Source organism: Mytilus edulis, chromosome 7 (genome assembly GCF_963676685.1).
Source record: "Mytilus edulis chromosome 7, xbMytEdul2.2, whole genome shotgun sequence".
NCBI classification, from domain to species: Eukaryota; Metazoa; Mollusca; class Bivalvia; order Mytilida; family Mytilidae; genus Mytilus; species Mytilus edulis.
Genome location: NC_092350.1, coordinates 17,337,758 through 17,365,436, shown reverse-complemented (window position 1 = coordinate 17,365,436; position 27,679 = coordinate 17,337,758). Strand labels below are relative to the sequence as shown.

Sequence of the window (27,679 nt, the reverse complement as noted above, 5' to 3'; positions counted from 1 at the left end):
ATGTGAAATGTTCTTAAATAAACAGATGACTTTGTGTTTATTATGTTAAAATAACAAGAATTAATTAGTAACTTTTATATAGTATTATTTTTGGATTATATTCATTTTATTAAGACTTTAGTATAAGATATGATTTTTTTTTAAATTATGAAATTAATGCGCTTTTCATTAAACATGATAATATAACATGTCGTATCTAAAAACATATCTAAAATATTATTTTCAATTATAAAACATATACAAATAACAACATTTATAATTTTTGTTTTGTTAAGATTCTAAATAAATATCAATATAAATAAATGCATACATTTAACATGTTTAAAAAAAAAAAGAGTATAAATAAATTTAATATTTTTTTGTTAAAATTCTAAATAGGTATTAAAATAATGCACACAATCATAATGTATTTGGCGTAAAGTGTAATTAATAGGGCTTGTCACAAACTACAAAGGGGAACCAGACATCCACCAACTGATATGCAGGGCAGCAGTTCTCCCACTCGTACCAACAGCAGAAGTAGAAGACGTCTGGTTTCATGCACTAGAAGAGTTGGAAAACTCAGACTCAACTGCAAATACTACCCCTTTTACAGATTATGTCACTACTTACTGGGTTGAAGCAAACAGACAGCTGTGGAATCACTACCAAACAGAAGGACCAAGAACAACAAACCACCTAGAAGGTTGAAACAGCGGCTTGAAGAAAATGATCCAAATGCCACCCCCAATTATATATACACTACTAAATTACCTCAAAGAAGAACAGGCCTTTAACGAGATAACTCTTATCCAGTACCATGCCGGGGGAGTAAGACCTACAAAAAGAAGGAAATATACCCAACTCAACCAGCGCCTTCAACAACTAAAAGATCAACTACAGAATGGTGATATTACTGTATTTCAGTTTGCAGACACTGCCTCCTATTTGTTACATTTGGACAAGATTTGTTTAATGATATTTTGTGCTATGTATGATTAAGCTTTAATGGTATAATTATGTATTGTGTATGCTTTTTTGTTGAACCTTCTACATTATGTGTGCTTTATATTATCAATTGTGTTCCAAAATGCTTGATTGAAACCCATTATCATACATTAATGAAGAAATGAGTAGTGCTTGATGTATTATATTTTATGACTTTGCATTACCTACTTCACACTATAAAACAGATTAATCACAATCAAAACAATTCCCTATTGTCCCACAATTAAACTTCCCAATTGTCCCACAAACATCTTCCCGATTGTCCCACAAAAATTCACTACCTTTTTTCGTGTAATTTCAAAAAGTGGGACAATCGGGAAGACACCATTTATAGTTGGTTAATAAAATGAAGGAAATTAGTGTGCTATAGATATATGAAAGTATAAACTTATGCGATTTTTTCAACAAACCTATCAAATACAAAATGAATACTAATTGGAAATTAAAAAAAAGAATTGATGACCCCAAAGGATACCTAACCTTACAATATATGGACCACAGATAAAACATAAGATCTATACATGCCCATCCTTCAAAGTTTGATCAATTTTGGTCAGTGTAAACCTAAAAAATAAAATAAAATTTCCAGTGCGTCTCAAAATTGCAACTAGGAACTATAATACAACAATATAAAAACAAGAATATGTGGTATGATTTCCAATGATACAACTCTCCGAAAGAGACCAAATAACACAGAAATTAACTACTATAAGTCATCGTATGGCCTTCAACGATGAGTAAAACCCATACCACATAGTCAGCTATAAAGGATCCAAAATGCCGGACAAATGTGAAGCAAATTCAAACGAGAAAACTAACAGCCTGATTTATGCAAAAAATGAAGAACAAAAACGACAACCATACTGAAAAACAGGCTCTTGTCGACTTTGGACAGGAACATATAGAATGTTGCGGGGTTGGTCATGTTGGTAGTCACCCAATATCCCCCCTAACCTGGGAAACGCCTTATTAAATATATAAAGTACATATCTGAGAGTACTTACACGAGTAACTGACAGCTAGTCAGTCTGACAAAGCCAATAACTACATCAAAGACTAAATTATTAATCAGTATTAGCATAGGCGGATCCAGGGAGGGGGGGCCTGGGGGGCGGGCCTTTTTTGGGAAAAAATTGGTTGATTATATAGGGAATCATTGAAGCATGACTGGAGCGGGCCCCCCTTAGGGAAAGTTCTGGATCCGCCACTGATTAGTATATGGCAGTGAATATGGGGAATGTTTCGTACTGATTCAGATGCATGTAGAAAAGATAATTACTATACATAAGAAACAGTTTTTTGGTGAGGAATCTTCTGAAAATGCTCACAATAAATTTACGAAATTCTTGGTATGAGCCAGTTACAGGTGACGTGGAAGATGAAGTTATTTTTTATTTAATTGTGACAACCATTTATTTAAAAGAGAGGAATTGATGCCTAGTGGTCCGGAACATAAGCATAAACAATTCGAATTGAGACGTACATACATATCTATAATACTAAAATTACGAGGTCCAATTTGTCAGCCGTCATCACGTAAAAACGACGAATCAAAGAATTCAACTTTATATATAACTAATATAGTACAAAGGTGTAGATTAAAAATTACACCACTCCAGACCTTTTTGTTTTCCACGTAATTAATATTGCCAATAATTAAGAAGTTCCGGATCGAGTCCGATACCGATACCAATAGTATATTCACCTGTTACCTATTACCTTATCTGTACGTTCCGCATCTGACAGGCGCACCACCAAACGGTGTATTCAGGATTAATATGCTATATACACGGGTCATAATCACAGGGTTGACACTACTAAATTGTCAAATTGATACCTATTGTAGTATTTTACTCAGTAAGACTTTCTAAGATAACAATACGAATACTAAAAATCTGTGACTAAAAATAAGGCGTATAGGTACCTGCGCATAGTTATTCACGGACCCGCGATATCACGGGTGTGTTCTAGTATTGTATGAGATGATATGTATGTTTGTTCTTAAAAGAGTATACATCTTAGATATTTCATTATCTATTTGTCTTGTATCTTGTATTATTTATTTTATTGTTTAAGAAATGGAAACCGGGAATGACTAAATGCTACAACTGTGAGGAGGAGCCTGATTATACAAATATAATAATTGGTCATACAGCAACTAAACACCATGATAACTTCCTTTCCGTGAATAAAAGAAAAGTGTCTAAAAAGTGGAAAATATGAATATTAATCAAGACATTACAATGTTGTTCCTGTTGTCGTTCGAAGCACTGGACAATCTAGCTGGTGATATAGCATATAATATACACATTTTGTATTTGTCTATCATTGCTAAAGCATCATATTTAGGCTAATGAATTATTCATTTCATTGTTGATTTTATCTGAAATGAGTTCACCACAAGAAATATTATTAACTGTAAAATCAAAAGTAGCATGAAATGAAGTTAAAATGAATATGAGTGCTAGACACCGTTTTGTTAAGGATCAAGTTATTTCTAAATATTCACTGAAAAGTAGTTGTATAACGCTCTCCAAACAGAATATTTGCATTAAATTGAAAAAAATATTCATTTTGATATGTTTTTGATGACTTATTGGGAATATATGATATTGTCCTTCACTTAATTACAGTTATAAACTAGAAAAAAGACATTTTTTAACGTCTACGTTTACCTTCAAATTTTCTGTCAAAAACCCGGACCATTTGTCTAAAAACCCGGACGATTTCACAGTTGCTCTCGAAAAAACCCGGACAATAACAAGCACTGATTGTTTTGATTAAATAAAGGGAAATTTAGCCTCTTTATTGATCAACACATATATAGTATTCAATATATATTTTGTAAGATGAGTAGAAATGTTAAAAGCTGTTATAATTACGAAATATCCGTTAATTAAATTTATCGCATGTTTTATCACTCGAAAAAGCCCGAACTACACTCGAAAAAAATGGACCAAATCACCCGAAAAACCACGATCCTAGTCGGACACTATACACCTTATCGCTATTTGTCCGCAATTACTGGATATCACACAGGTTCCCGTAAAATTTTGACGTCACAATACAAAATATCTGACGCCACAATGGAAAAGTGATTGTTGTTTGCGTAAAAAGTTCAAGCGGCCGGGTCAGCCGGGATTAGCGATAAGGTGTATACCTACCGTGAAGTAGATTATAAAAAATATCTCCTCGTAGTTGATATTTAAATTCTCAGTACAGTTCATCGTTCTTCCTATCAAACAAAGCTGTTTTTTTCCATTTATCAAGACTAGTTTACAAATTCTGACAATTCTTACACAACCTATAGATTATAATGTAAATTATTAACTGCATTTTTGCAAGTTATAAAAAAATTAGATTGATCTTAATTTAAAAGGAGGGGGGTTCCCCAACCTAGGATAAACATATATGTCCCCTTTCAAATGCAATGATCATCAAAAAAAGGGTATTCCAACCCCATACCCCAACCCCTTGGATCCGCCACTGACCTAAGATTTAAGACTAATATCATATGCATTGCAAGGGATACAAACCAATACTTTTTTTTAACGTAGTTAGATCATATTCCAGATGTCATTTGCCAACAAATGAATATGTGTTCAAAGGAAAACAATGTTATCAGAAATTTGTCCCAAATGGCTGTATGACTTGGACAGAAATGTTCACAGGGAACTGTCTTGCAAGTGTAACTGATGATGGATGGGTATTGGCTGCTTAAAATTCAGCTGCAAATAAATATGCATATTTAAGGATGAGAACACGTGTTAATCTAATATGACTATTAACCCTGCTTTGTACTAGACAAATATGTTGAAAAATGATGTAAATTAAATTCTATGTTGAAAGTCTAAGAACAATAATGCAGGTTTTAATCTAGGTATAACAGAACATTTACGATATCAATGACCCATGAAAATATAAGGTCAATTTCAGATAAACCCTGTCTGATGCAACTTTAAACCAAATTAATTTAAATTTTGAAGTTTTATTTTGGACCCTTTGGACCTCAATGTGGACCTGTTTGATAACGGGGCCCTATATCCAAAAGATTCAGCATATCAAAGAACCACAAGAATTCAATTTTTGGTTTGAAACAAAGTTTATTTTTTTAACCCTTTGGACCTCAATGTGAACCAGTTTAAGAACAGGGCCAGAATTCCAAAATCCAACATTTTAACAAAAAAATCAAACTAAGATTAATTTTGTACCCTTTGGACCCAATTGTGGACCATTTCTAAAACAAGACCCAAAATCTAAAATCTAAATACACAAAACATGGTAACAAATTCAGCATATTAAAAAACCCAAAGAATACAAGACTATTCTCATTAAAATTTAAAATGGTCGAGAGGTTAGTAATTTATACAAAGTATTGGTGCATGTTTGGTTCTTAATTCCTAAATGGTTTGGGCAATAACCACCAACTGAATCAATTCCAACATTGCTTTTTTGGTTTGAAATCTTGTATGACAATTTGATAGAAGTCAATGAATATAAAAAAATTATTCTAAAGTTATCGTCTGGAAACAGGAAAATCCTTTTTTTTTGGCCTTTTATTGCTAAACTGTTAATCAATCCATACCATTTTATTGGGTATGGAAACTTGTGGTTCTATTTCATTCAGATATATAAAATTATACTCAAGTAACTGTCTGGAAAACATGTGTCTACAGACCACAATGACGACATAGCTATATAATTATAAGACAGCAAAAGTTTTGCAGTCATATAAAAAGTAAATGTTGACAATACATCAAAATAAGGCCAAGGTCAGAGGTTACTCATTAGGAAATCATATTCACATTACAATCATTCTGTACACCATCTCAGAGTACACCATACATTGTTGACCTAAAGAATCTGATAAACAGACAGAGAACAGAACAAATCATGAAATAGAAATGTTGATCAAATGGTGCAGGAAACTCAAATTATCAAACGTTTCATATAATTTTTTCTTATTTAGATCCATGCAATGTGATAAATAGATCACAGACAAGAACCATTAGAAAATTGTCCTTACAACATACAAAAAATCATCTGATAAAATAAATCAAAATGTACAAAAAACCTTAACTATATAGCGTATAAAATGTTCCTCTCGACGAGCTCTACATTTTATATAATAAACCCAAAAATGTCCGACCGTCTGTACAACGGGATGATTCTTCTATATAGAGGCTCTTAAGAGCCTGTGTCGCTCATCTTGGTCAATGTGCATATTAAACAAAAGACACAGATGGATTAATGACAAAATTGTGTTTTGGTGATGGTGATGTGTTTTTAGATCTTACTTTACTGAACATTCTTGCTACTTACAATTATCTCTATCTATAATGAACTTGGCCCATTAGTTACAGAGGAAAATATTTTGTTAAAATTTTCAAAAATTTACTGTAAAAGGCAATAACTCCTTAAGGGCTCAACTGACCATTTTTCTCATGTTGACTTATTTGTAGATCTTATTTTGCTGAACATTATTGCTGTTTATCTCTATAATAATATTCAAGATAACAACCAAAAACAGCAAAATTTCCTTTAAATTACAAATTTCAGGGCAACTAGATCTTGACTTGATAAACAAATTAACCCATTTGTCCAATTTGCTCTAAATGCTAATTTGGTTTCAGAGATATAAGCCAAAATCTACATTTTACCCCTATGTTCTATTTTTAGCCATGGCGGGTTTGCTGCCCCTGAATTGGTAATTTTTACCAAAAATGGCAACAAACAGTTTTCCGATTTATCTGAAGATTTCAGGGCAACGAATTCTTGACTTGATAAACAAATTAACCCATTTGTCCAATTTGCTCTAAATGCTTTGGTTTCAAAGTTTTAAGCCAAAATCTTCATTTTACCCCTATGTTCTATTTTTAGCCATGGCGGCCATCTTGGTTGGTTGGCCGGGTCACCCCCACCCCCCCCCCCCCCATCCCCCATATTTTTAAAACTAAATACCTCAATGATAATTGTGGACAAGTATGGTTAAATTTGGCCCAGTAGTTTCAGAGGAGAAAATTTTTGTAAAAGTTACAAAAATTTACGTAAAATTGGTAAAAAATGACTATAAAGAGCAATAACTCCTTACGGGGTCAACTGACCCTTTTGGTCATGCTGACTTATTTGTAGATCTTACTTTGCGAACATTATTGCTGTGTACAGTTTATCTCTATCTATAATAATATTCAAGATAATAACCAAAAACGGCAAAATTTCCTTAAATGCCAATTTAGGGGAAGCAACCCAACAATCCGGTGTCCAATTCGTCTAAAAACTTCATGGCAGATAGATCTTAACTTGATAAACAAATTAACTCCTTGTCAGATTTGCTCTTAATGCTTCGGTTTCAGAGTTATAAAGCCAAATCTACATTTTACCCCTATGTTCTATTTTTAGCCATGGCGGCCATCTTGGTTGATTGGCCAGGTCGACTGACACATCAATATTTTCATACATTTAATTTTTTAAAACTTATTCAAACTTTTGAGTGAAAATGATAAATTTTGTGCAAATTGATTATGTATAAGATGAAGAACAGCAATTAAAGCACTGTTCCTTTCTTTTGTTCGTTTATTTATGCTGTCTATGTACTGATTTTGTGTTCTGGATGGATATTCCTGTGTTCATATTCTTTGTTTACCTAGTAGTCAAATATGAGAAAAGTTTATCAAAAAGAATTTTTTGAGAAATTCATCATAAAAAAACTAATCCAGAAGCTTTCGGTCTCAAACAATTATGAAACAAAAATTTAGGCATATTTAGTTTAGATCACCACAGTTAACAAAAATACTAAGTTCAAGTTGATTACACTTCAACTTCTTCAAAAACTACCTTGACCAAAAACTTTAACCTGAAGCGAACGGACGCACAGACGGACAAACGGACGCACAGACGGACGGACGAACGGAGGCACAGACCAGAAAACATAATGCCCCTCTACTATCGTAGGTGGGGCATAAAAAGTTATACATTATACTTTAAACTGCATAATAATTATCAGTATAAGATGTGCAAAAATGCAACATAATAGAAAATCATGAAAGTCTTCTTACAGGAATTATTGTCCTTAATGATGATATTTGTCTCTTTTAGGATTTTGCAGAGTCATTTGAAAAACTATGATAGATAGCTATAAACTATATGCAACAAAATGATCAGCAAATCAAAAATATCAAAAAAGACTACAACTTGTTAGAGGTTGTTGCCCTAAATTCAGATTTGACCAAAATTAGCAATTTTTTTAGATATTCAAATAAAATTCTTATAGATAGAAGTAAAACTATACACAGCAAAATGATGAATTAATGCCCTGAAAAGACAATTTTTAACAAATTCTGATGGTTTAATAATATCTTTAAAAGACACACAACATTCAACAAACCGCTACACAGAAGGCTAAAGAGACACATTACCTAATTATTTATACATTTGTATTTGTTTACAGGGTTGGGGTGCAGGATCTCAGCTTCCATTCACATCCAGAATACCTGTAAATGGTGGTTGGTCAAGCTGGTCAGCATTTAAGGAATGTTCCGTCACATGTGGAGGTATTGATAGCTTCTTATGATAGAAATTATTTGAGATCAGAAAATCATATTGAACATAGCTTGTTGAAGTTGAAAAGAAAGTATTAATAGAATAATTAATTTTTCATCATAATTCTAATCACTTTGTTCTTGTAAAGCAAGGTGTCAAATGTTGTACATTTATACATGGTAAACCAAATTTGCATAACAACTTTACCATGATATATATATATATGATCTATGAACAAACCAGAGTAAGATAAATCAGTTTTGTTAGTTACTTGACTGAACATATTTACCATAATGATTTTTGCACTGCAGAAAACAGCCCAAGGTCACCACAGCTAAAAAACATCCTGCAACCCAAGGCTGGCTTCATTGTCTACTCTAAATTCATACTTGTCTACTTTATATTTATTCAATGTTACAGGTGGAAAGCAATCTCAGTACAGAAGTTGTAATAATCCTGCCACTGCAATTGGCGGCACAGACTGTGTTGGAGATGGTGTGAATTCTGTCAGTTGTAATGAGCATCCTTGTCGTAAGTATATTGAAATATAAAAATGTGTCATACCACTTAAATGTTCATAGATGGAAATAAAAGTTTTGTTCTTTTAGACTTCTTGTTTAAAGAGGTTTTTTTTATCACTTGAAAGAAATTGAAAATGTTGCCAGACATTTAAAAATAATGTTTAAATAAACCACGAGCAAAAGATACAGGAACCATATTGTGGATTATATTTGTTTACATACAACTCAAATAAATAATTGCTTTTTTCTTGACAGCTGTCAATGGAAAATTTAGTGATTGGGGACAATGGTCATCATGTATCGTCAATTCTGGTTGTCAAGGTTACAGAGAAAGGAAAAGGTCATGCAATATTCCAGCTCCTCAACATGGGGGAATACACTGCACTGGTTCAGTAGAGGATCAAGAAGCTTGCAACAATTGCACCTGACCAGCAAAAAATGACCAAGGACTATTATAATCCTTTTTAGCATTTAGTTTAATGACATTGATTTTAAAAGTTGAATGAATAAAAAAACTTTCAATATCAACCTTGTGTCAGTTCTAATTTTTTAAGAAAATGTAAAAATGATTTAGCATTTCCAGTGACATAGCTACAACTTCTAGCTGCAACAAATTATGGAAATCTGATATATAACATTAAGAAGATGTGGTACGATTGTCAATGAGACAACTCTCCACCAGAGTCACTAAAGGACACAAATTAACAACTATAGGTCACTGAATGGCCTTTAACAATGAGCAAATCCCATACCCCAAAGTCAGCCCAGAAATGACAAATGTAAAACTGATTTAAACGAGAAAACTTGCCGCCTAATCCTAATATGTACAAAATAATGAATGAAAAACAAATATACTACACAACAACATACAACAACCACTGAATTACACTCTTGACTTCGGACAGGCACATACAGAATGTGGCAGGGTTAAAAATTAATCAGAAAGTATGAGTAAGGCAGCAACCATTTGATTTTCTGGGGGGGGGGGGGGGGGGGGGCTATGGGTTTTTTTTCTGGACAAATTTTTTTTTCCGCCTGCGGCGAAAAACAATCTATTTTTTTCACGACAAGTCGAAAACAATTTTTTTCTTTCAATTTTAGCATTACATATAGTGGCAGCTGAGGGTGAAACAAACAATTTTTTTTTCTCAGAATCAAAAACAAATTATTTTTTTCTCCAAAAACTGGAAACAAACTTTTTTTTCCAAAAAAAACCATAGCCCCCCCCCAGAAAATCAAATGGTTGCTGCCTAAGGCAAAAGGTTGGACATGAATGAGGCAGAAAATAAAAAAAATGAAAATGAAAAAATGTAGAGTAGTCTAAAATGGAAAATAGTATTCATCTCTAAATCACTCCAAAGACTTAACAAGCTATAAATGATTAGACCATAGTAAGTATTTTAAAAAGGTCGGGTCCATCTGTCCACCCTTGGTTCCATGGATATTTTTTGTCCTATCTTTCTCAGGAACTAAATTACAATGATTTCTGAAATTTGGGTTCAAGGTTTTATGAGTCAGCTATACCCATGCGTTTTCAGATTCATCAATCAACAACTTCCTGTTTACCAAACAATTACATCTTTTTATACTATTGATATAATGCAGTCACAGCAGGGGTATCATCAGACTGAGTGAGCAGTAGCTCATAGTTTTACTTGTTTATTCTTTGCCATCAATATCAAAATTATAAGTGAACAAAAACCAAAGGAATAGCAAAAGGGATGCCCCACTTGCACTGTCGTGGTAAGAAGTTTCAAGTTGATTGGACTTCAACTTCATCAAACACTACCTTGACCAAAAACTTAAACCTAAAGTGGGACAGACTGGCAGATGAGCGAACTAATGGACGCACAGTCCGGAAATCATAAAAACAGCTATTTCTGAAGAAAATTCTTCTAAAAAGGAAAACGATCAGAATAAGATCTACAAATATGTCAACATGACTGAAATTGCAGTTAACTCATAAATACAAATATTTGGTGTGCAAGTTTTACTGGTCTTGTAGAAAACTTATTTCAAATAAAATGGAACATCCTAAATTTTACATTGTTGTTAATCAAGCCTGGAAATTTAAATACAATTTGAATAAAAAAATCTAAAAGGTTTACCTATAATTCAACACAGTAGTTAAATCTTTGGATAATGATTTTGTTGGTATAAGTATTGATTTTTTTATTAGTAAATTAAAACCATATAAAATATAACACATATGTACTTTCAGGGTACTACAATCTGTAGATACCTATATTTTGGCTGTGCAACAAGGTCATATTTTTCTATGACTGGTAATGGTGTCTTTATATTTAATTCTTTGGATGTTGAATGTGTACCGATTGATATTTTAGTCTTAGATACATAATTTTTTTTATTAATTGTTTTGTCACTTAAACTGTGAGTACTCTCTGATCTGTACTGTTTATCTCACAAGGCCATAAGGGCCAAGCGAGCTCTTCTTGGTCACTTGGTATCCGTCTAATAGTTGAAAGTCTTTAAAAAGAAATAAGGTATAAAACAGGCAACATTATCAATTGCAATGACCTATGAAAAAAACAGAAATTTTAGATAAACCACCTTACAATAATCTGATACTCACATTAGTTAATTGGAACCGTGTCATGAAAAGTCAATGCAGACCAAAACAAATGAAAATAAGGTCAAGGTCAGATGTACCTCATCAGACAAACATGTTAACTTCAATCATTCTGTATACCAAATACAGTTAACCTATTTTTGAATATCTTTTATAACTTTTTTTTACTTCTAAGAGAGTGCACACGCTGAAATGTCTCGCCTTCTTTACCAATCATTAATAGTATGTTGATAGTCCTAAATATAAAGCTTTGTTACAACTGTCATATAAACTTAACATTAACCAAGGAAATTAAACATTGACCAATGAACCATGAAAATGAGATCAAGGTCAAATGAACCATGCCAGACAGACATGTACAGCTAACAATTCTTCCATACAACAAATATAGTTGACCTATTGCTTATAGTTTAAGAAAAACACACCAAAACACAAAAAAACTAAACACTGAGCAATGAACCGTCAAGGTCAAATAAAACCTATGTGACTGACCAAATATAGTTGACCTATTGCATATAGTGTTAGAAAAAAAGACCAAAACACAAAAACTTAACTTTGACCACTGAACCATGAAACTGAGGTCAAGGTCAGATGACACCTGCACGCTAGACATGTACACCTTACAATTATTCCAAACAACAAATATAGTAGACCTATTGCATACAATATAAGTAAAACAGACCAAAATACAAACACTTAACTATAACCACTGAACCATGAAAATGAGGTCAAGGTCAGATGACACTGCCAGTTGGACATGTACACCTTATAGTCCTTCCACATATCGAATATACAAGACCTATTGCTTATAATATCTAAGATATGGACTTGACCACCAATCCTTAACCTTGTTCAGTGATCCATTAAATGAGGTCAAGGTCAAGTGAAAACTGTCGACAGGCATGAGGACCTTGCAAGGTACGCACATACAAAATATAGTTATCCTATTACTAATAATAAGAGAGAATTTAACATTACAAGAAATCTTAACTTTTTTTCAAGTAGTCACTGAACCATGAAAATGAGGTCAAGGACATTGGACATGTGACTGACGTAAACTTGGTAACATGAGGCATCTATATACAAAGTATGAAGCATCCAGGTCTTCAACCTTCTAAAATATAAAGCTTTTAAGAAGTTAGCTAACACCGCTGCCGCCACCAGATCACTATCCCTCTGTCGAGCTTTTTGTGACAAAAGTCGCAGGCTCAACAAAAAAAAAAACTATGGACTAAAATATCCATGAAAATAAGGTCAAGGTCAGATGAACCTTGTTAGATGTGTGAACCTTACAATTATTCTATTCATTGAATAAACATAATGAATTACTTAGTTTCAGAGAAACAAATACCTAATCCCAAAACTGAACATTAATCACTGAACCATGACTGTAAGGCTAGGCGATCTCTCATGATGGTAATGATGGACAGCTGTTAAAAGTCCTGTGGCAATTAAATGCATATTCAGGATAGGTACATGAATATTAACCCTGCTTTGTGCAATCCACAAGAAGAGCAGCAGCAAATACCAATTTTTGAGTCTTTAGGTTTTAACATGCAAGAGTTCCAACTTGAGGCGAACACACTGATGTTATTGTATAAAAGACTCCTTAGTTGTGTCATTTGGTCTCTTGTGAAGAGTTGTCTCATTAGGAATCGCACCACTTCTTTTTTATATGTATACCTAGCAATGAATCCATATACATTTGTACCAAATATAGTTGTCCATATTACACATAAAAATGGGGTAACTAGTCAAATAAAAAGACCATTTGGCATCTTCATACAAATATGGAGCTATCCAGCACCTTTAAAGTTTGGACAATAAAGTTTTAAAAAAGACAACCCTGTTAAGTATCCCTAAGTTCTGCTGATGATACACTGCCAAGCCAATGATGATGATAGATCTCAATGTGTCATCCCCTCGATCACAGAAACCTCTTCCCCCTTTACTTGTCATCCAGATACAATATAAGATAAGATGATTTTCCAAATAAATTTTAATTACCAATTATTATGATCCTACATGATACAAAATAACCAAATGAAACCAAACACAATCTGCTTCTTTTAAGATGTGTGTAAATATCAAACAAACAGTTACTTGTGATATGCTTTTGATCACGGTTGTAAATTATCTTTAAATAAAAAGGAGGAAAAGGATCTGCATCATGGGTTTGGTATCAGTAGAAAAATATTACAATAATGCAAAATAAATGACAGTACTGAGGATACTATCTATTTTCCTAGTTGTTTTTATTATAGGGGAAATAATCCTAATGTAATTTCTTTGTCTATATTATTACGTATAAAAGTTTATGAATTAAAATAAAATCATGTAAATTTTTTGATACATGTAATAAATTTTGTAATCATTTAGTGACCATTCTTTGTTTAATATATAAACTAAAGGCAATCTAGTCCTTACTTAACTTATAAATAAATAATAGAATTCCATATAAAATAAGAATCCTCAGTTTGTCTCAACTTTTAAAATGACATCCAAAAACTATACAATTCTTATAAAAAGTAAAACTGTGGTAAAAGCTATAATATAAAAATATCAAAACATGCATGTACAAATTATTTTTTGAGAATTACTCAACTTATTTACTGGGAAATTAAAACAAACTAAATATCTTGATCGGTGCAAAAATGATTAGATTACCAATGAAATAGCAGAGGTGGGAAAAATTTGGTTGATTATTTAGGAAATCACTGAAGTACCACTGGAAGAGGCCCCTCTAACAATCGGTGAGCACCCCCTTTTTTTTTCCTTTATGAAAATTTCTGGATCCTCCAGTGAACCGATTACATTTCATTCATTCACATTTTTAACCTCAAGCTGTTTTAAACTATATAGTTTCTTTACTCCTTCCAAATTTCTAAGCTGTTTGTTTTTAAAATTAAGTAGTATATATTTTGATATTTATTTATGGAACCCAGGAAGGGAGATAACTAGTGGTCAGTTAATATTTTATAGCCTGATTTATGCCTTAGGCCGGAATGTGGTATAGTGATTCAGTGTATGATATGTTTGCTCATCCATCTACAACTTTAACCCACAATTATCAAGATTAAATGGGACTTTCCCTATACTTTCAAATAATCTTCAGTCTCTGCCGACATTGTGTACTATTTTTTATAACTTCTAAAGGTTCTCTAATCAAAGAATGGATTTTTTCTTTTTTTATATCTTATTACTCATATTGAAGGATAGGTTAGTTCAGCTGATATCAACATAAATTTAGTTAGAGCAGATTCTCAACTTGCATCCACAAATCTAACAATTTGATCAATCTTCCAAGGACTGCATCAATAGTTGAAGGGTGAAATAGAATGGTTATGAATTTAACAGAGTTAAAAGCATAAAAATGTCAGATCTCATTATGAAAATAAATATCTGCATGTGAAAGTATTTTTTTTTTAGTTCTGAACAAACCCAATCAAATTAAGGCTTGGTATAACAAGATTTTACTGTTACTTTTTCAACCCATAAAAAATGGCCATCAAGATATTACAAATTGGGCTGAAAGTGGCATTATACACCAAAATTCAATCAATCAATCTTTTTTTCACCTGAATATGTTCCTTTACTCTGCTTATTGTGAAATAATTGTAATTTGTTTAGCTAAAAGCACTGCAAAAAAATAACAAAAAGTTTTAAAAATATCTAACAATTCAGGAAACTCCAAAAACACAATACATTTTGTTTTTCTTTCTTTTTTTGTTTTTAGATTCTCCATTCTGAACTGACTGGAAGCCATTTGGACTGAACAGACCATTATTAAGTTTACAAGTAAAATTGGTCCGTTTCATTTCATTTCATTTTCAAAGTAAAAATGAAATACAGTTACAGGGGGTGGGGAATAACAAATAAGATCTAAATTATGAAACAGTCTCCATAAGCACGATAAGAAAAGTAAGAGTAATTTTGAAATTTCAAATACAAGCCTCCAATCTAGTTGAAAATGGAGAATCTTTACACATTTTTTTTTTTGTGTAAAAAATTACATTTTTTGAAACATACACAAAAAAATTCTGAATAACATTCTTCACTATCACATAATCAATGTATGCGGCAGCCAGAGTTTCCTGTAAAAGAAATTAACATTCTTAAACAAATGATCAAACCTATATAAAAATTTAAACATCATCTGATACAATTATTAGCAAATAAGGATGAAAAAGTAATCAATGTGTGTCTTAATTTTCGTTTATTCTTTTTTATGAATCATTGCGTTGGTTTTCTTGTTTGAAATTGTTTCACATTTTGTCATATTCAGGGCCTCTTACTGCTTACTTTAAAACTGATACTGTAAAATCAGAATTATTGCATGCATCTATTCTTGATTTTTTAATAAATGGATAAATATGCAAGATTAATAATCCCGATTTCAGAAAAATCTACCTTCAAAGTTATGCATCAGGGATTAGAGTGATGAATATGAGTACCTATTGTGATATTCAACCTGTTGTATTATTAAAATTCATAACGATTTTGCTCATTGCTGAATGTCTTATTCAGACTGTAAGTTGATTCTCTTATTGATAGTTGTGTAGTTGGCAATCTTATTACCTCTCTTTATTCTTATATACCCTTATGATTACCGGTATCATTAAAACTTTTAATTTGGAAAACATTTAAAAAATGTTAGATCTTCATGTGTACATAATAAAATCCATGGTGCATTTACATATTCTTGGATGAATAGTTCAATCTGTTTTTTAGTTCTTACCATAAAATTCAGCTCCAATGGCCCTTTCCCAGCTTCAATCCTTACAGACAAGCTGTAGTGCTAATCTGAAATATAAAATGCTGAGTCAATCAAAATTGTTTTAAAGGATCACTTGGTATCATTATTGATACAAAATAACCACATCATCTGTTTGGCACCTCACAATATAAACTACTAAGTTATGACCTGTTGAGTATGCAATTCTATTGTTTTCGCAAAAGCCCCAATGAAGGCCTAATTTTTCACAATTCAGAACTTTTTTTAGCATAATTCACTTTCCCTGATCCAGAAATAGTTTATGTCTTGTAATTTAAATATTACCCTTAGCACCTTTAGTTTATTAAACATTTTGGACCAAAGGTATTCTTAAAGCTTTTAGGTCAGAAAATCCATAAAATCATCGCATTTTGATGATATCTCCCAATATAAAATCATGAAAAACGTTGCTGACGTCACGGTCACATGACTAAATTATGTCTATGGGCTGATAACAAAATAATGTCAGCCAATCAGAAGACGCGTTACATCCAAAATTAAATTATTTCCAAATAATATTATTTATAGAATTATTTTCTTTTAAACAGGATTTAAATATTACTGGTACCTACCTACATATTAGCTGTATTTGACCACCAAGTCTTATTCCCACACCATGAAAACATGCCACATAAAGTATCTAAAAAGAAATTAATACATTTATTAATTTTACAAACTAATTTATACATCAACCTAGATTACTTTACAAATTGTTCTGATTTCTTACTTCATGTACTAATTATGTTTAACATTCACATATTTTGTAATATTTATATAAAAGATTGAAAAACAAACAAAAATAGTCAAAGGTTTATGATTTGAATTCTGCACTCAACTACTTTGAATAATGAAAATGAGTTGTCTCCCATTGAATAAACAAATCTTGCTGTTAATTAAACTAGTCTCCCCTTGAAAGTGGATTCCTATCTCAGGATTCACTCTCTTAATTGTTATAGAAATTCTTGTTAATGTACCTGCTTTCTCAAAATATTAAACTTGTAAATAAATTCTTCAAAGATGATTTTCTGCAAGAAAGATGAAAATGTACTTTTTCACCATTATACACATGTATTTCTAGGAAATGTATAGAAATTGTTTGACTTCAAAAAACTTGCCTTCTCAATTTCATGGTTAAGCCTCAGACTTGGTTGAAGATTTTATTGACCATCTTCCTTTGAGCTGCTGTCCTGGCTGCCAGGATGGCTGTCATCATTATCTTAATTGCAATCTTTCAGTTTCTGGTCCATATAAATCCTTCTAATATAAACCAAGTGAAAAAAAAAAACAGGTTCCTTTATAAAACAGTCTTTAGAGCTGAGGACAGGGGACTCTTAGTTAGTTTTACTTGTATATATATAAATATGTGTGTGTTCAACTCAGTTATTTTATTGTTGTTGTTACTTTTGTTTATGTCACAAGTATAATGTTACTTATATGACAAATAAAGATTATTATTATTTATAGAAATAAATAAAAAATATCAGATGCACTCTCAATTAATCACATATCTTAAAAATTTCACGAAATCAATTCTACCCGTAATGACCCATGATTTCTCCCACCCTCAAAACTATTATTTAGACCTCTGTTTACATTTTTTTATTTACAGAACTCTGAATAACAGTCAATACATGTTTTTGTATTAGCTAGTATGCATCTGATATCAAAGCAAAAACAAATGTGAAAATCAAGTAAATAGTTATATATTCCCACTATGAGGAAATTTTAAGAATGAGGAGTTAAACAGGGGAATGATTTATTACCTCCCATTGCCAAAAAATTTCACCTGTTGGGACTCCACATCATTGCTATATCTAACAAAAATTACAAAATGGTAGAGCTATAATTAAAAATAAATAATTTGATATAAAATATTCAAACATTTACAAAAAATATTTAGCACCTTGGTGGTTCTCTCCCATTACTCTGACTTTCTCAACCATGAAAAAAATGGTCACCAAGATATAATCAATATTGCTGAAAGTGGTGGTTAACATTTCCAACCAATCAATCTTTTTTCACCAGGATGTTTCTTTACTATTATTTTGAAATAATTTGTTTGAGCTAAAAACAATGCTAAAAATAACAAAACATTGGAAAAATATTTATATCATACAAATAAGAAAAATACATTTCTTTTTTTTTTTTTTTTTTTTTTAGATTCTCCATTCTTAACCTACTGGAAATGTTTTGAATACACTACATGTACCATTATTAAGATAGTCTCAAGTAGGTCTACAAGTAATATTGTAAAATTCTGAAGTATCAATTTAGCATACAACTTCCAGTCTTGCTGAAAATAAAGAATCTTTACATATTATTTTTGTTTTTTATTTTTAATAAAAATTATCAACATTTTTTCAAACAACATTACACAAAAATAGTCTGAATTACATTCTTTTTTGTTTCAGTCGTATTGCACAATAATTTCCTGCAGCCACAGTTGAAGTCACCTGAAAAAGAAATATGCATTCTAACATCTGTCAGAGCAATATTGGAATCAGTAACTGGTTATTGCACTGATGATGCATAGAAAATTGATTTACTTTGTTTTAAAGTGATGTGTCCACATGAATTTACAAACAACCAGTCTTCTTTAGCAAACAAGGGATGACAAGTAGTTGGTTGTTGTCCAACATATTTGTTATTATTTCATTGTTTTATCATAAATCTAGCTGTTGATGTTCTTGTTTGAATTGTTTCACATTTTTTCAGGTGGCCTACTTTCTGTTTCATAGTTAATTGTAAAGTATATGTTTTGCTCATTGTTGTAGGCCATACAGTGACCATTAGTTGCTTACATCCATGTCATTTAGTCTCTGGGAGAGTTATTTCATTGACAATGATCTTCTTTACTTTTTATATGGGGACAATTTTAGAAAACAGATTTTCTAAGTAACAGTATAATTTTTTATTTCCTTTATTTATCTTCGTACCTCCTAATGTCCTCCTTCCAGATTATATATACGATTATAGTTTTAAGAAAATTTAAAGTATACTACTTCTCTGCATAATTAAAATATAATACTTCTTAGCATAATGAAGAACTAGGTTTGGACATGCTCTTTGCTGAATAATTCATTAATTTAAGTACTGATTCTTACCATAAAAGCCAGCTCCAATGCCCATTCCCAACTTCAATCCTTACAGACAAGCTGTGAAGCTAATCTGAAATATAAAATGTTGTCATATTATTAATAAAATGGTTAAAAAGGATCACTTGTTACTGTATTAAAATTAAAAAGAAATGGGTTATATTCATGTACTAGATGTTGAGAACATATAGTCTAGACAGCAATCCAACAACATAACAAACCAAATAATCATGTTAGATCCTTCAATTTACACTATACATTGTATTTGTACTGATATCAAAAGAGGGGGTAGAAATAAATAACAGAAATTTAGTGTTTGATTATTTCAAGGCAAGGAAAGAAAAAAATGGAACTAATTATTTTTATACATGTACTACATTTATCTTTTTTTTCTTTCTGCTTTTCGAAACTGTATACTGGTACCTACCTACCTATATATTAAGCTGTATTAGACCACCAAGTCTTATTCCCACACCATGAAAACATCTTACAGAAAGAACCTAAAATATAAAAATTGATAATTTATATACTTTATATTTCCATTTCCTCTACATTCACCAATATGGTTCAGATTTCTGTACACAAAAGTATAACATCAATAACTGTAAAATCAATGTAAAAGATGAAAAATTTTAAAAAAAGTCTTATAAATTTACTTAGGGTTTCAACTCCTCAAAAATAATGGTTTAAACATATTTTATTGTTCATAAAGGTAAATCATCTGCACATTTTACAATGAGTTATCTCCCATTGAAAGGCAAAAAATAACATTTTACGTTAGCAACATCACTTTCTGCACTGTAACTGCATTGTAAGCTCTAAATATATACTTTTTATCAAATAATGTATAAAATGTATAGAACTTGTTTGACTTAATTAAACTTGCCTTCTTATTTTCTTTGTAAAGCCTCAGACTTGGTTGAAGATTTATTTAACCATCTTCCTTGGAGCTGCTACCATGGTTACTTTTTCATGCTTTTCAACATAATTCTTTGTGCTGGTCAGTTCACTGAATCTAATTTATGCACTTAACGAAATGTCCTTTCCATTGTATTTTATCAAGTGTACAATTGTCCCAAGAATGTTCCAAAGCATCTCACAATATTTTCTTTTTCCATTCATTCCAGTTGAGGTCATTCTCAATGTAATATACAAATAATATTTTTAATTCATACATAAAATACAGTAAAAATACCAGATGTGCTTTTAAATTGGTAACCTGTATTTTCTTTTATTTAGAGAGCTCTAAATAATAGCTCTTATATTAGTTTAAAGACATCTAATATGTAAAGACCTAAAATAAGGAGTTATAAAAAAAGAACAGAATAGTAATTGGCTAACACCTGTAAATCACAAACATTTTCTAATATTTTGAAGCATAGTTTAATAAAATATCTCTTCTTTTAAGTTTATCATCATGCACATCATACGCATGAAAATTATACTCCAAAAATTGACCATAGCCTGAAGTAGCTCAGTTGCGCAAATTCATATTTTTGCTTTAACAATGGAGAATGGTCTTTTAAATACTGAAATTTAAATACAGTATATGGAATTTTAAAAGTTCAAAAATTGGTGATGACAATTAATCTTAATCAATTTGCATGCTCATTATGAGAGTTCTAAAGATGTGAGTTCGAAACAAAATTTTTTACCTTCTTAAAAAGATTTTAGATAAAAAGCTCCCAATTCAAGAAAAAATAGAAAAATTATAAACATTTCAAACTGCAGTAGTTATAATTACACAAAACTGGTACCGTCTGTAAATTTTAATAAAAGTGGGGAAAATTCCTCAAACAATTTCATACTAGGAGTCACACAACTTCAACATGAGTGCAATCTTTCATTGTAGTTTTGATTGTACAAAAAACACTGAAAATATAAAATACAAATTTATAAAATGCAAAACAGTGGTATGAAGTAGAAAATCTTTTTATGAACTAAAGAAATGGTAAAAAAATGCTGATTCTTTAGAATAAAAAAACAATTTTCCAAATTCAAATTGCATGTGATAAAAATCATTAAATTTTAAACTTTAATAACTGAAGAAAAAAGTTCCAAAATTTACAATTCAAAAGAAACATTTTTGTTCCCAAATCAAGTTTGATACATGTATCATATTAATTGGTGATGTCAAAATTTTGTTTTTCATAAGACTGCTTCCAAAAACCTGTTTGAAAAGAAGAGAAATCACTGATATCTTGACATTAATAAAGATAGACTAGCACAAGGTAATTCTTGGAATGACTGGTTCCTTAAATGGAGGTTAACAGTCAGAACTAGCTCCAGTCAATACACAGACAGGGAACAGCTCTTTTTGGTCATTTGTAGAGGAAACAAATCCCATGTAATAATGTAAATAGTTATTTTTCCATCTTCAAATGATAAAAAAGCAATTATTTAAACCCCAAGGGGTGGTTTAAGCCATTACTAAAGAGAGGGGACTCCGATCCAAGATAAAAGGCAGGGTTCAAACTAGTTTATGTTCTGATTCTATTGCATTGATCATCAAAAAAATTGTAAGGGTTCCCCAGAACCTAGTGTCTCAATGACTTTTGCTGTTAATCCCAGGCTCAACAAAAATGAGGGGATAAAAATCAATAAAAATATTCCTCTAGATATTATCTTTTGATTGTAAGAAGCTTCTGTCCAAGTTTGGTAAAAATCCAGGATAGTTTATGAATCTAATAAATGTTTTAAAACTTTAACTTCAGATTGAATTTAAGGTTAACTAAGTCCATTTATAAGTAAAATACGGAAAAACAGGAACAAAGTTTTGAATATTTTTCCTTCTAGATACTAGATTTTGATCGTAAACAAGCTTCTGTCGAAGTTTGTTACAAATCCAGAATATTTTAAGAAGTTATTAAAATTTTAAAAACTTTATTAAACCACAGAGTGAATGTATTGTATCCTGGCATTTATAAGTAAAATATGGAAAAATTGATTGGTTTTATTTACAAAATTTACTTGTGGATACTATCTTATGATCATAAACAAGCTTCTGTCGAAGTTTGGTAGAAATTCAGAATAGTTTTAGAAAGTTATTAAAATTTCAAAAACTTTAAGCAGAGTGAATATTTGTGATCGCCACTGACGACGCTGCTGACAGAATGTAGGATGGCTAGGTCTCATTTTTTTCAACTAAAGTTGAAGGCTGGACAAAAAGTATTAATGGTATTTTACATTTACAGTTACATTAAGTGAAATTCCCAGAAAAATATATAACCAGCAAAATGCACAGTATTTTTTTTATTTGAATTGTCTATAAAAGATTCACTTATGATAATTCTTTTAACAATACTTCAGGGATTGTTGGAGTAATAAAACTATATATTGGCATGTTTCTACGGCACCTTCATCAGAATAAAAACTAAAGAGTACAAAATGGTGAAGTGATAATTTGTACTTCATTATGTCAACAGGAAGAAAAATAATAAATAAAAAATAAAAGAAGGTAATAATGGGAGTAAAGTTTAAAAAGAATGTTAAATAAAATTTGTTGAATAGTGTTTAATCAAATTTTGGAGAGGTACATGCTTCCAGTTGGCTTCGCTCAGAGTTACTGCCTCTAATTGGGACCACTCTGCCGGGGGTACTGCTTCTAATTAGCTTTAGCAGACAGTGGTATATATGTACTGCTTCCAATCCGGCAATGGACATTTGAGCGCATTGACAGGACATTTGAGCGAAAAAAAAAGGACGTTTGAGCGCCAAAGTATAGGACATTTGAGCGCCTAAATTTTAGGACATTTGAGCGAAAATAAGAATAAGCGTAGGACATTTGAGCGAAAACAAGTCTTGGATAGAGAATTGTCTTATTGGCAATCATACCACATTTTCTTACGAATATAGTTCATTAAATGAGGAGTTTACCAACAAAAAGATTAAAACATATTTTAATTGTAAAAAACAAAGCACTAAAAACAAAGCACAGTCATAAAACAGGAGTTTACCAACAAAAAGATTAAAACATCTTTTAATTGTAAACAAAGCACTAAAAACAAAGCACTGTCATAAAACATAAAACTCGGCAACGGCATTATTTACAAGTCTGTTCGGGCTTGGAACTTATATCCCAGGCTTCTGACATAAAAATCCCTCGTAATTTCCTGCTGGCAGTATTTCGAATGCAAATCCCGGAGATTCTGTTCCTTCTCCTTTTCTGTTCGGCTCTGCGGTGCATCAATGTTCAAACTCCGAATTTTTATGTAAGTCACAGATTGCAATTTGATAATAGTGTCAAGGAAAGTATAAATTGATGGATGACTGTGATAGAACTGCTCGTTATAATGGGCATGAAATGATTCGGGCCCATTGTTAGTACGTTTTAACGAGGATGGAACTTCGGCCCAGAGATGAGGGGGAAATAACGATTCATCTGTTATATAAGTATCAGTCAGGTAATCTGCAAATTCTATACAAGGCTTGTCGTTAGGTACAACGGCCATAAAATCTTCTACGAAACAGTCGGCTACTTCGTCTGGAGCTAAAAAGGCTATCCCAAAAATCCCTTTAAGCCATTTACTAATGTCTGAATCAAGCTCTTTGTATTGTTGACTAAGTCCAACTTTCTGGATTTTTCGCCACCAGGCTTGGCCTAAGTGAAACCTACAGCATTTGATCTCTATAGACGGGAAAAAATCCTTCATAACTTTCATTACCCGTTCTTCAAAATCGACGTGTACTGCTTTCGGTTGAAGTGTGTGACCTTGATCGGAACATAGCTTGACAATTGAGGAAAAGCAATTCACGTAAATTTCTTCAGACTTTCCAGGAAGTAAGCAGAATACAAGAGGGACATAATTTCCTTTGTTATAGCCATGAATAGTATATAACTGTTTAAAGAACTTTGGGCAATATTTGTAAGTACCATCCATAAAAATTTCCGGCACACTGCATAAACATTCAAGATTGGTTGGACACGTAAGAATAATTATACCAGTTTGTTCATCATTAAACTGCACAAAATTTTCAAATTTATTTGACTGAATATTAATCTTCTTTAATGATTGGTGTGTTTCCTCTCTAGATTTAGGAAGTGCAGGGTGAGATTTACGCCTCTTTCTATATATAGCCTTTGAAACGCTGCCAATGTCTTCAGACTTTAGATTTGCTTCATCCATGTTCTGTAACTCTGTACGGATAATTTTTGAAGGACGTTGAGCAATATCATCATCCGCTTTTCTTTTTGATCGTACCCGCAGCAAGTGACGTTCATTGTCACGATCACTGGTATCATGGTTATGAGTATTTTTCTGTTGAATTATAACGGTTCCGGTACAATCCGTCCTCAGTCTTGCTTTGCAACCTTTTGCCTGAAAAATATTGAAAGGACAAATACAATTGAAGTGTTTAAATGCTTTTTCATTTGCTATTGCAAGACATAAAAATAAGATGTAGTATGAATCCTAAAAAGACAACTCCTCATCCAAGACACAATATAATTAAAACAAGCAATTATATATTGTATATATACACTGTAAAAATTGTGTTTAGGGCCTAAACACTTTTCTATACACATTTCAACAGACGAACAAGTAGTTTACATTAACATTAAATTTGTAAAAAAAGGTACTTACTGTACATCTCCAGGATATTTCTTCTCCTTTTAGTGTTTTGTCCACTCTATATCGGAAACTGTCACAAACAAGGCTTCTTTTTCCCTTATTAGTCTCGGTCAAAATAATATCCATTTTAACACGTACATGTATTATTAGTATTAAGATTTCAAGTGCCAAGGGACATTTCACTTAATAGATATATATATAAGAATTTTAGAACAAAGAAAATTTGCATAGCCAATGAATTATAGTAGAATTGATTGGTAAATAGAGATCAACTTAGGATTTCACTTACATAAACCAGCCAGAACCGGTCGAATTACTCGGGTGTGAAATAAAATAAAAAATATTTATAACTAAATCTTACTTTTTTTTCTTACTTTTAAAAAAAAATCTTAATTCGTGTAAAATTATCAGGGAAAATTTCGCTCAAATGTCCTGTCTGAAAACTCAGGTAAGGTTAATATCCCGGCGCTCAAATGTCCTATGAAGTCGGCGCTCAAATGACCCTATGTGCTTTTTTCTTTTTCGCTCAAATGTCCTATGCCCTTCCAATCAGCTTCGCAACAAGACAGAGGGTATGGCTCCCAATTAGCTTCACTAAGAGGTACGTGCTTCCAATTGGCTTCGCTCAGACAAACATACTTCTTCCAGTGTTGAAATAGTATGGTAAGCAAGTCTGTACTACATCCAGTATCGTAAATGGTACATAATTGCAAGTCAAATGTCGTCCAAATTTATAAAAACATATTTTATTTAACATTCTTGATCCAGTTAAAGTTCACATCTACGTTCACTCCATATTTCTAATTTATCCTGATGGTGTCAATGTGAAATGCAAATTATCATTACAGAATTCTGTACTCTCCTTTAGTTTCAATCCTGTTGAAGGACCCATATGAACCAAAATATGTCTATCTTATTGATTCACTGTAGCAATGCCTAGTATTTTTTTATCTTTTGATTGAAAGAAGCATCTGTTCATGTTTGGTAAAAATCCAGAATAGTTTATGAATCTAATAAATGTTTAAAAAACAGCAGACTGTATGTAATGTTAACTTGAAGAAAAACTAAGTCCATATATAAGTGAAAAACAGAATAATGGAATTTTATTTTTACTTCTGGATACTATCTTATGATCATAAACAAGCTTTTGTCCAAACTTGGTACAAATCCAGGAGAATTTAAGTAAGTTATTATAAATTTTAAAACTTTAACCACAGAGTGAATGTAATGTTTCCCAGGAGAAAGCTTTTGTCCAAACTTGATACAAATCAAGGAGAGTTTTTAAGAAAGTTATTAAAATTTCAAACTTTCAAACAAAGAGTGAATATTTCATGATGCTGCCAAGGACGACGCCAATGACGGAATGTAGAACTGCTATGTCTCACTTTTTCAACTAAAGTCAAAGGCTCGACAAAAAGGGGGATCCAACACCAAAACTCCCACCCTCTGAATCTGCCACTGCCCTCAAAGTATGGTACATGATCCAATTGGAACCTGCTTGGTTAATATAACTGATTGTGTGCAATTTTTGAAAGAAATTTATGGGGAATTTCGAAAAGAAATGTCAAAATCTTATCTACAAATCATGATGAGCCATTGTTAAATGTGATGAAAAGGTTTAAATTAAAAATAGTTGTCAATTATGTACTGATAATTATAAACCAAATAGTTACTAAATATTTTTAAATCGAATACAAATTACACTGATTTTAGAAAAATATGATGTTGAATGGACAAAGAAGACATAAACAAATAGCCTGTTCCCAGAAATTATTTTTAGAATTTTCATCATAAAATTAAAATTTGTTATCTCCCTTGCTTAAAAGTAATGGATTTAAATTGTGTAAAGACAAAGAAACAAACAAGAAATGTTGCTTATATACAACATTTGAGGATTAATGATAAAACTTGATTACAAATTTTTTCAAGCAAAAAGTGAATACTGTGGATTCATTATTATTGACAGTTTTTTTTAAATTTTTTTTGAGAACCACAAATTTTAGTTTTTCACAAGATTATTTTTTTGGGATTTGTATGGATAATTTGTAATATGTCTGAATGAAAGCATATTATTGGGGATTAGAGTTGAAATGTTAACCCAAGAATGAGATATCTGAAGTAAAATAGATTTTACTACTATTTAATGCGAGGGATGATTATTTAAATTTCTCTGGGAAATGATGATAGTTTTAGATAACTCAGAATGAATTTTTTTTTTAGGGGGTTGTGAAATGATTTAATTGCTTTCCAATTTGGTTAAAGATTTAAGTGATTTTTATAGATAAGAGATACATCCAATTAGTTTATAATTTTGAAATGTTACTTTTACTTCACCTTTGCCTTGTTCGTAATAAGTGCTTTAAAGAAACAGATACCCTGAAATAATTTTGTTGACGTTCAAGTAAATAACATTTTGGGACATTTTTCACAATACTGTATTGGAATTCAATCTAAGATACAAATATACATTTAATTTTTTGGTTTCCAAAACATCATAATATGTCAAATACAATATAGAATTTTATTTAAGACATTTGCTTTTGACATTGTTTCAAAAATTATATAAAGTTCAAAGTAGCTTTAAGCTTTGATAGATTTAAATG

At 31.5% G+C, this 27,679-nt stretch overlaps 1 protein-coding gene and 3 long non-coding RNA genes across 4 annotated transcripts; 1 reads left to right on the top strand and 3 right to left on the bottom strand.

Annotated features, from left to right (window-relative positions):
* Positions 1-8,407: 8,407 nt before the first annotated feature.
* LOC139480894 (uncharacterized) lies at positions 8,408-9,575 on the top strand. Its single transcript, XR_011654530.1, has 3 exons — positions 8,408-8,537; positions 8,947-9,057; positions 9,303-9,575. It is a non-coding gene; the product is annotated as an uncharacterized lncRNA (long non-coding RNA).
* A 4,043-nt stretch (positions 9,576-13,618) lies between these two features.
* LOC139480872 (uncharacterized) lies at positions 13,619-17,063 on the bottom strand. Its single transcript, XR_011654523.1, has 3 exons — positions 16,984-17,063; positions 16,376-16,440; positions 13,619-15,731 (listed from the first exon to the last, which is right to left on the bottom strand). It is a non-coding gene; the product is annotated as an uncharacterized lncRNA (long non-coding RNA).
* Positions 17,064-17,870: 807 nt separating this feature from the next.
* Positions 17,871-22,371, bottom strand: LOC139480871 (uncharacterized). Its single transcript, XR_011654522.1, has 4 exons — positions 20,393-22,371; positions 19,938-20,006; positions 19,516-19,579; positions 17,871-18,864 (listed from the first exon to the last, which is right to left on the bottom strand). It is a non-coding gene; the product is annotated as an uncharacterized lncRNA (long non-coding RNA).
* Positions 22,372-23,389: 1,018 nt separating this feature from the next.
* Positions 23,390-25,337, bottom strand: LOC139480870 (uncharacterized). Its single transcript, XM_071263800.1, has 2 exons — positions 25,089-25,337; positions 23,390-24,824 (listed from the first exon to the last, which is right to left on the bottom strand). The coding sequence occupies exons 1-2, from the start codon at positions 25,200-25,202 to the stop codon at positions 23,553-23,555; spliced, it is 1,386 nt and encodes a 461-aa protein (XP_071119901.1). The 5' UTR covers positions 25,203-25,337; the 3' UTR covers positions 23,390-23,552.
* Positions 25,338-27,679: the final 2,342 nt, after the last annotated feature.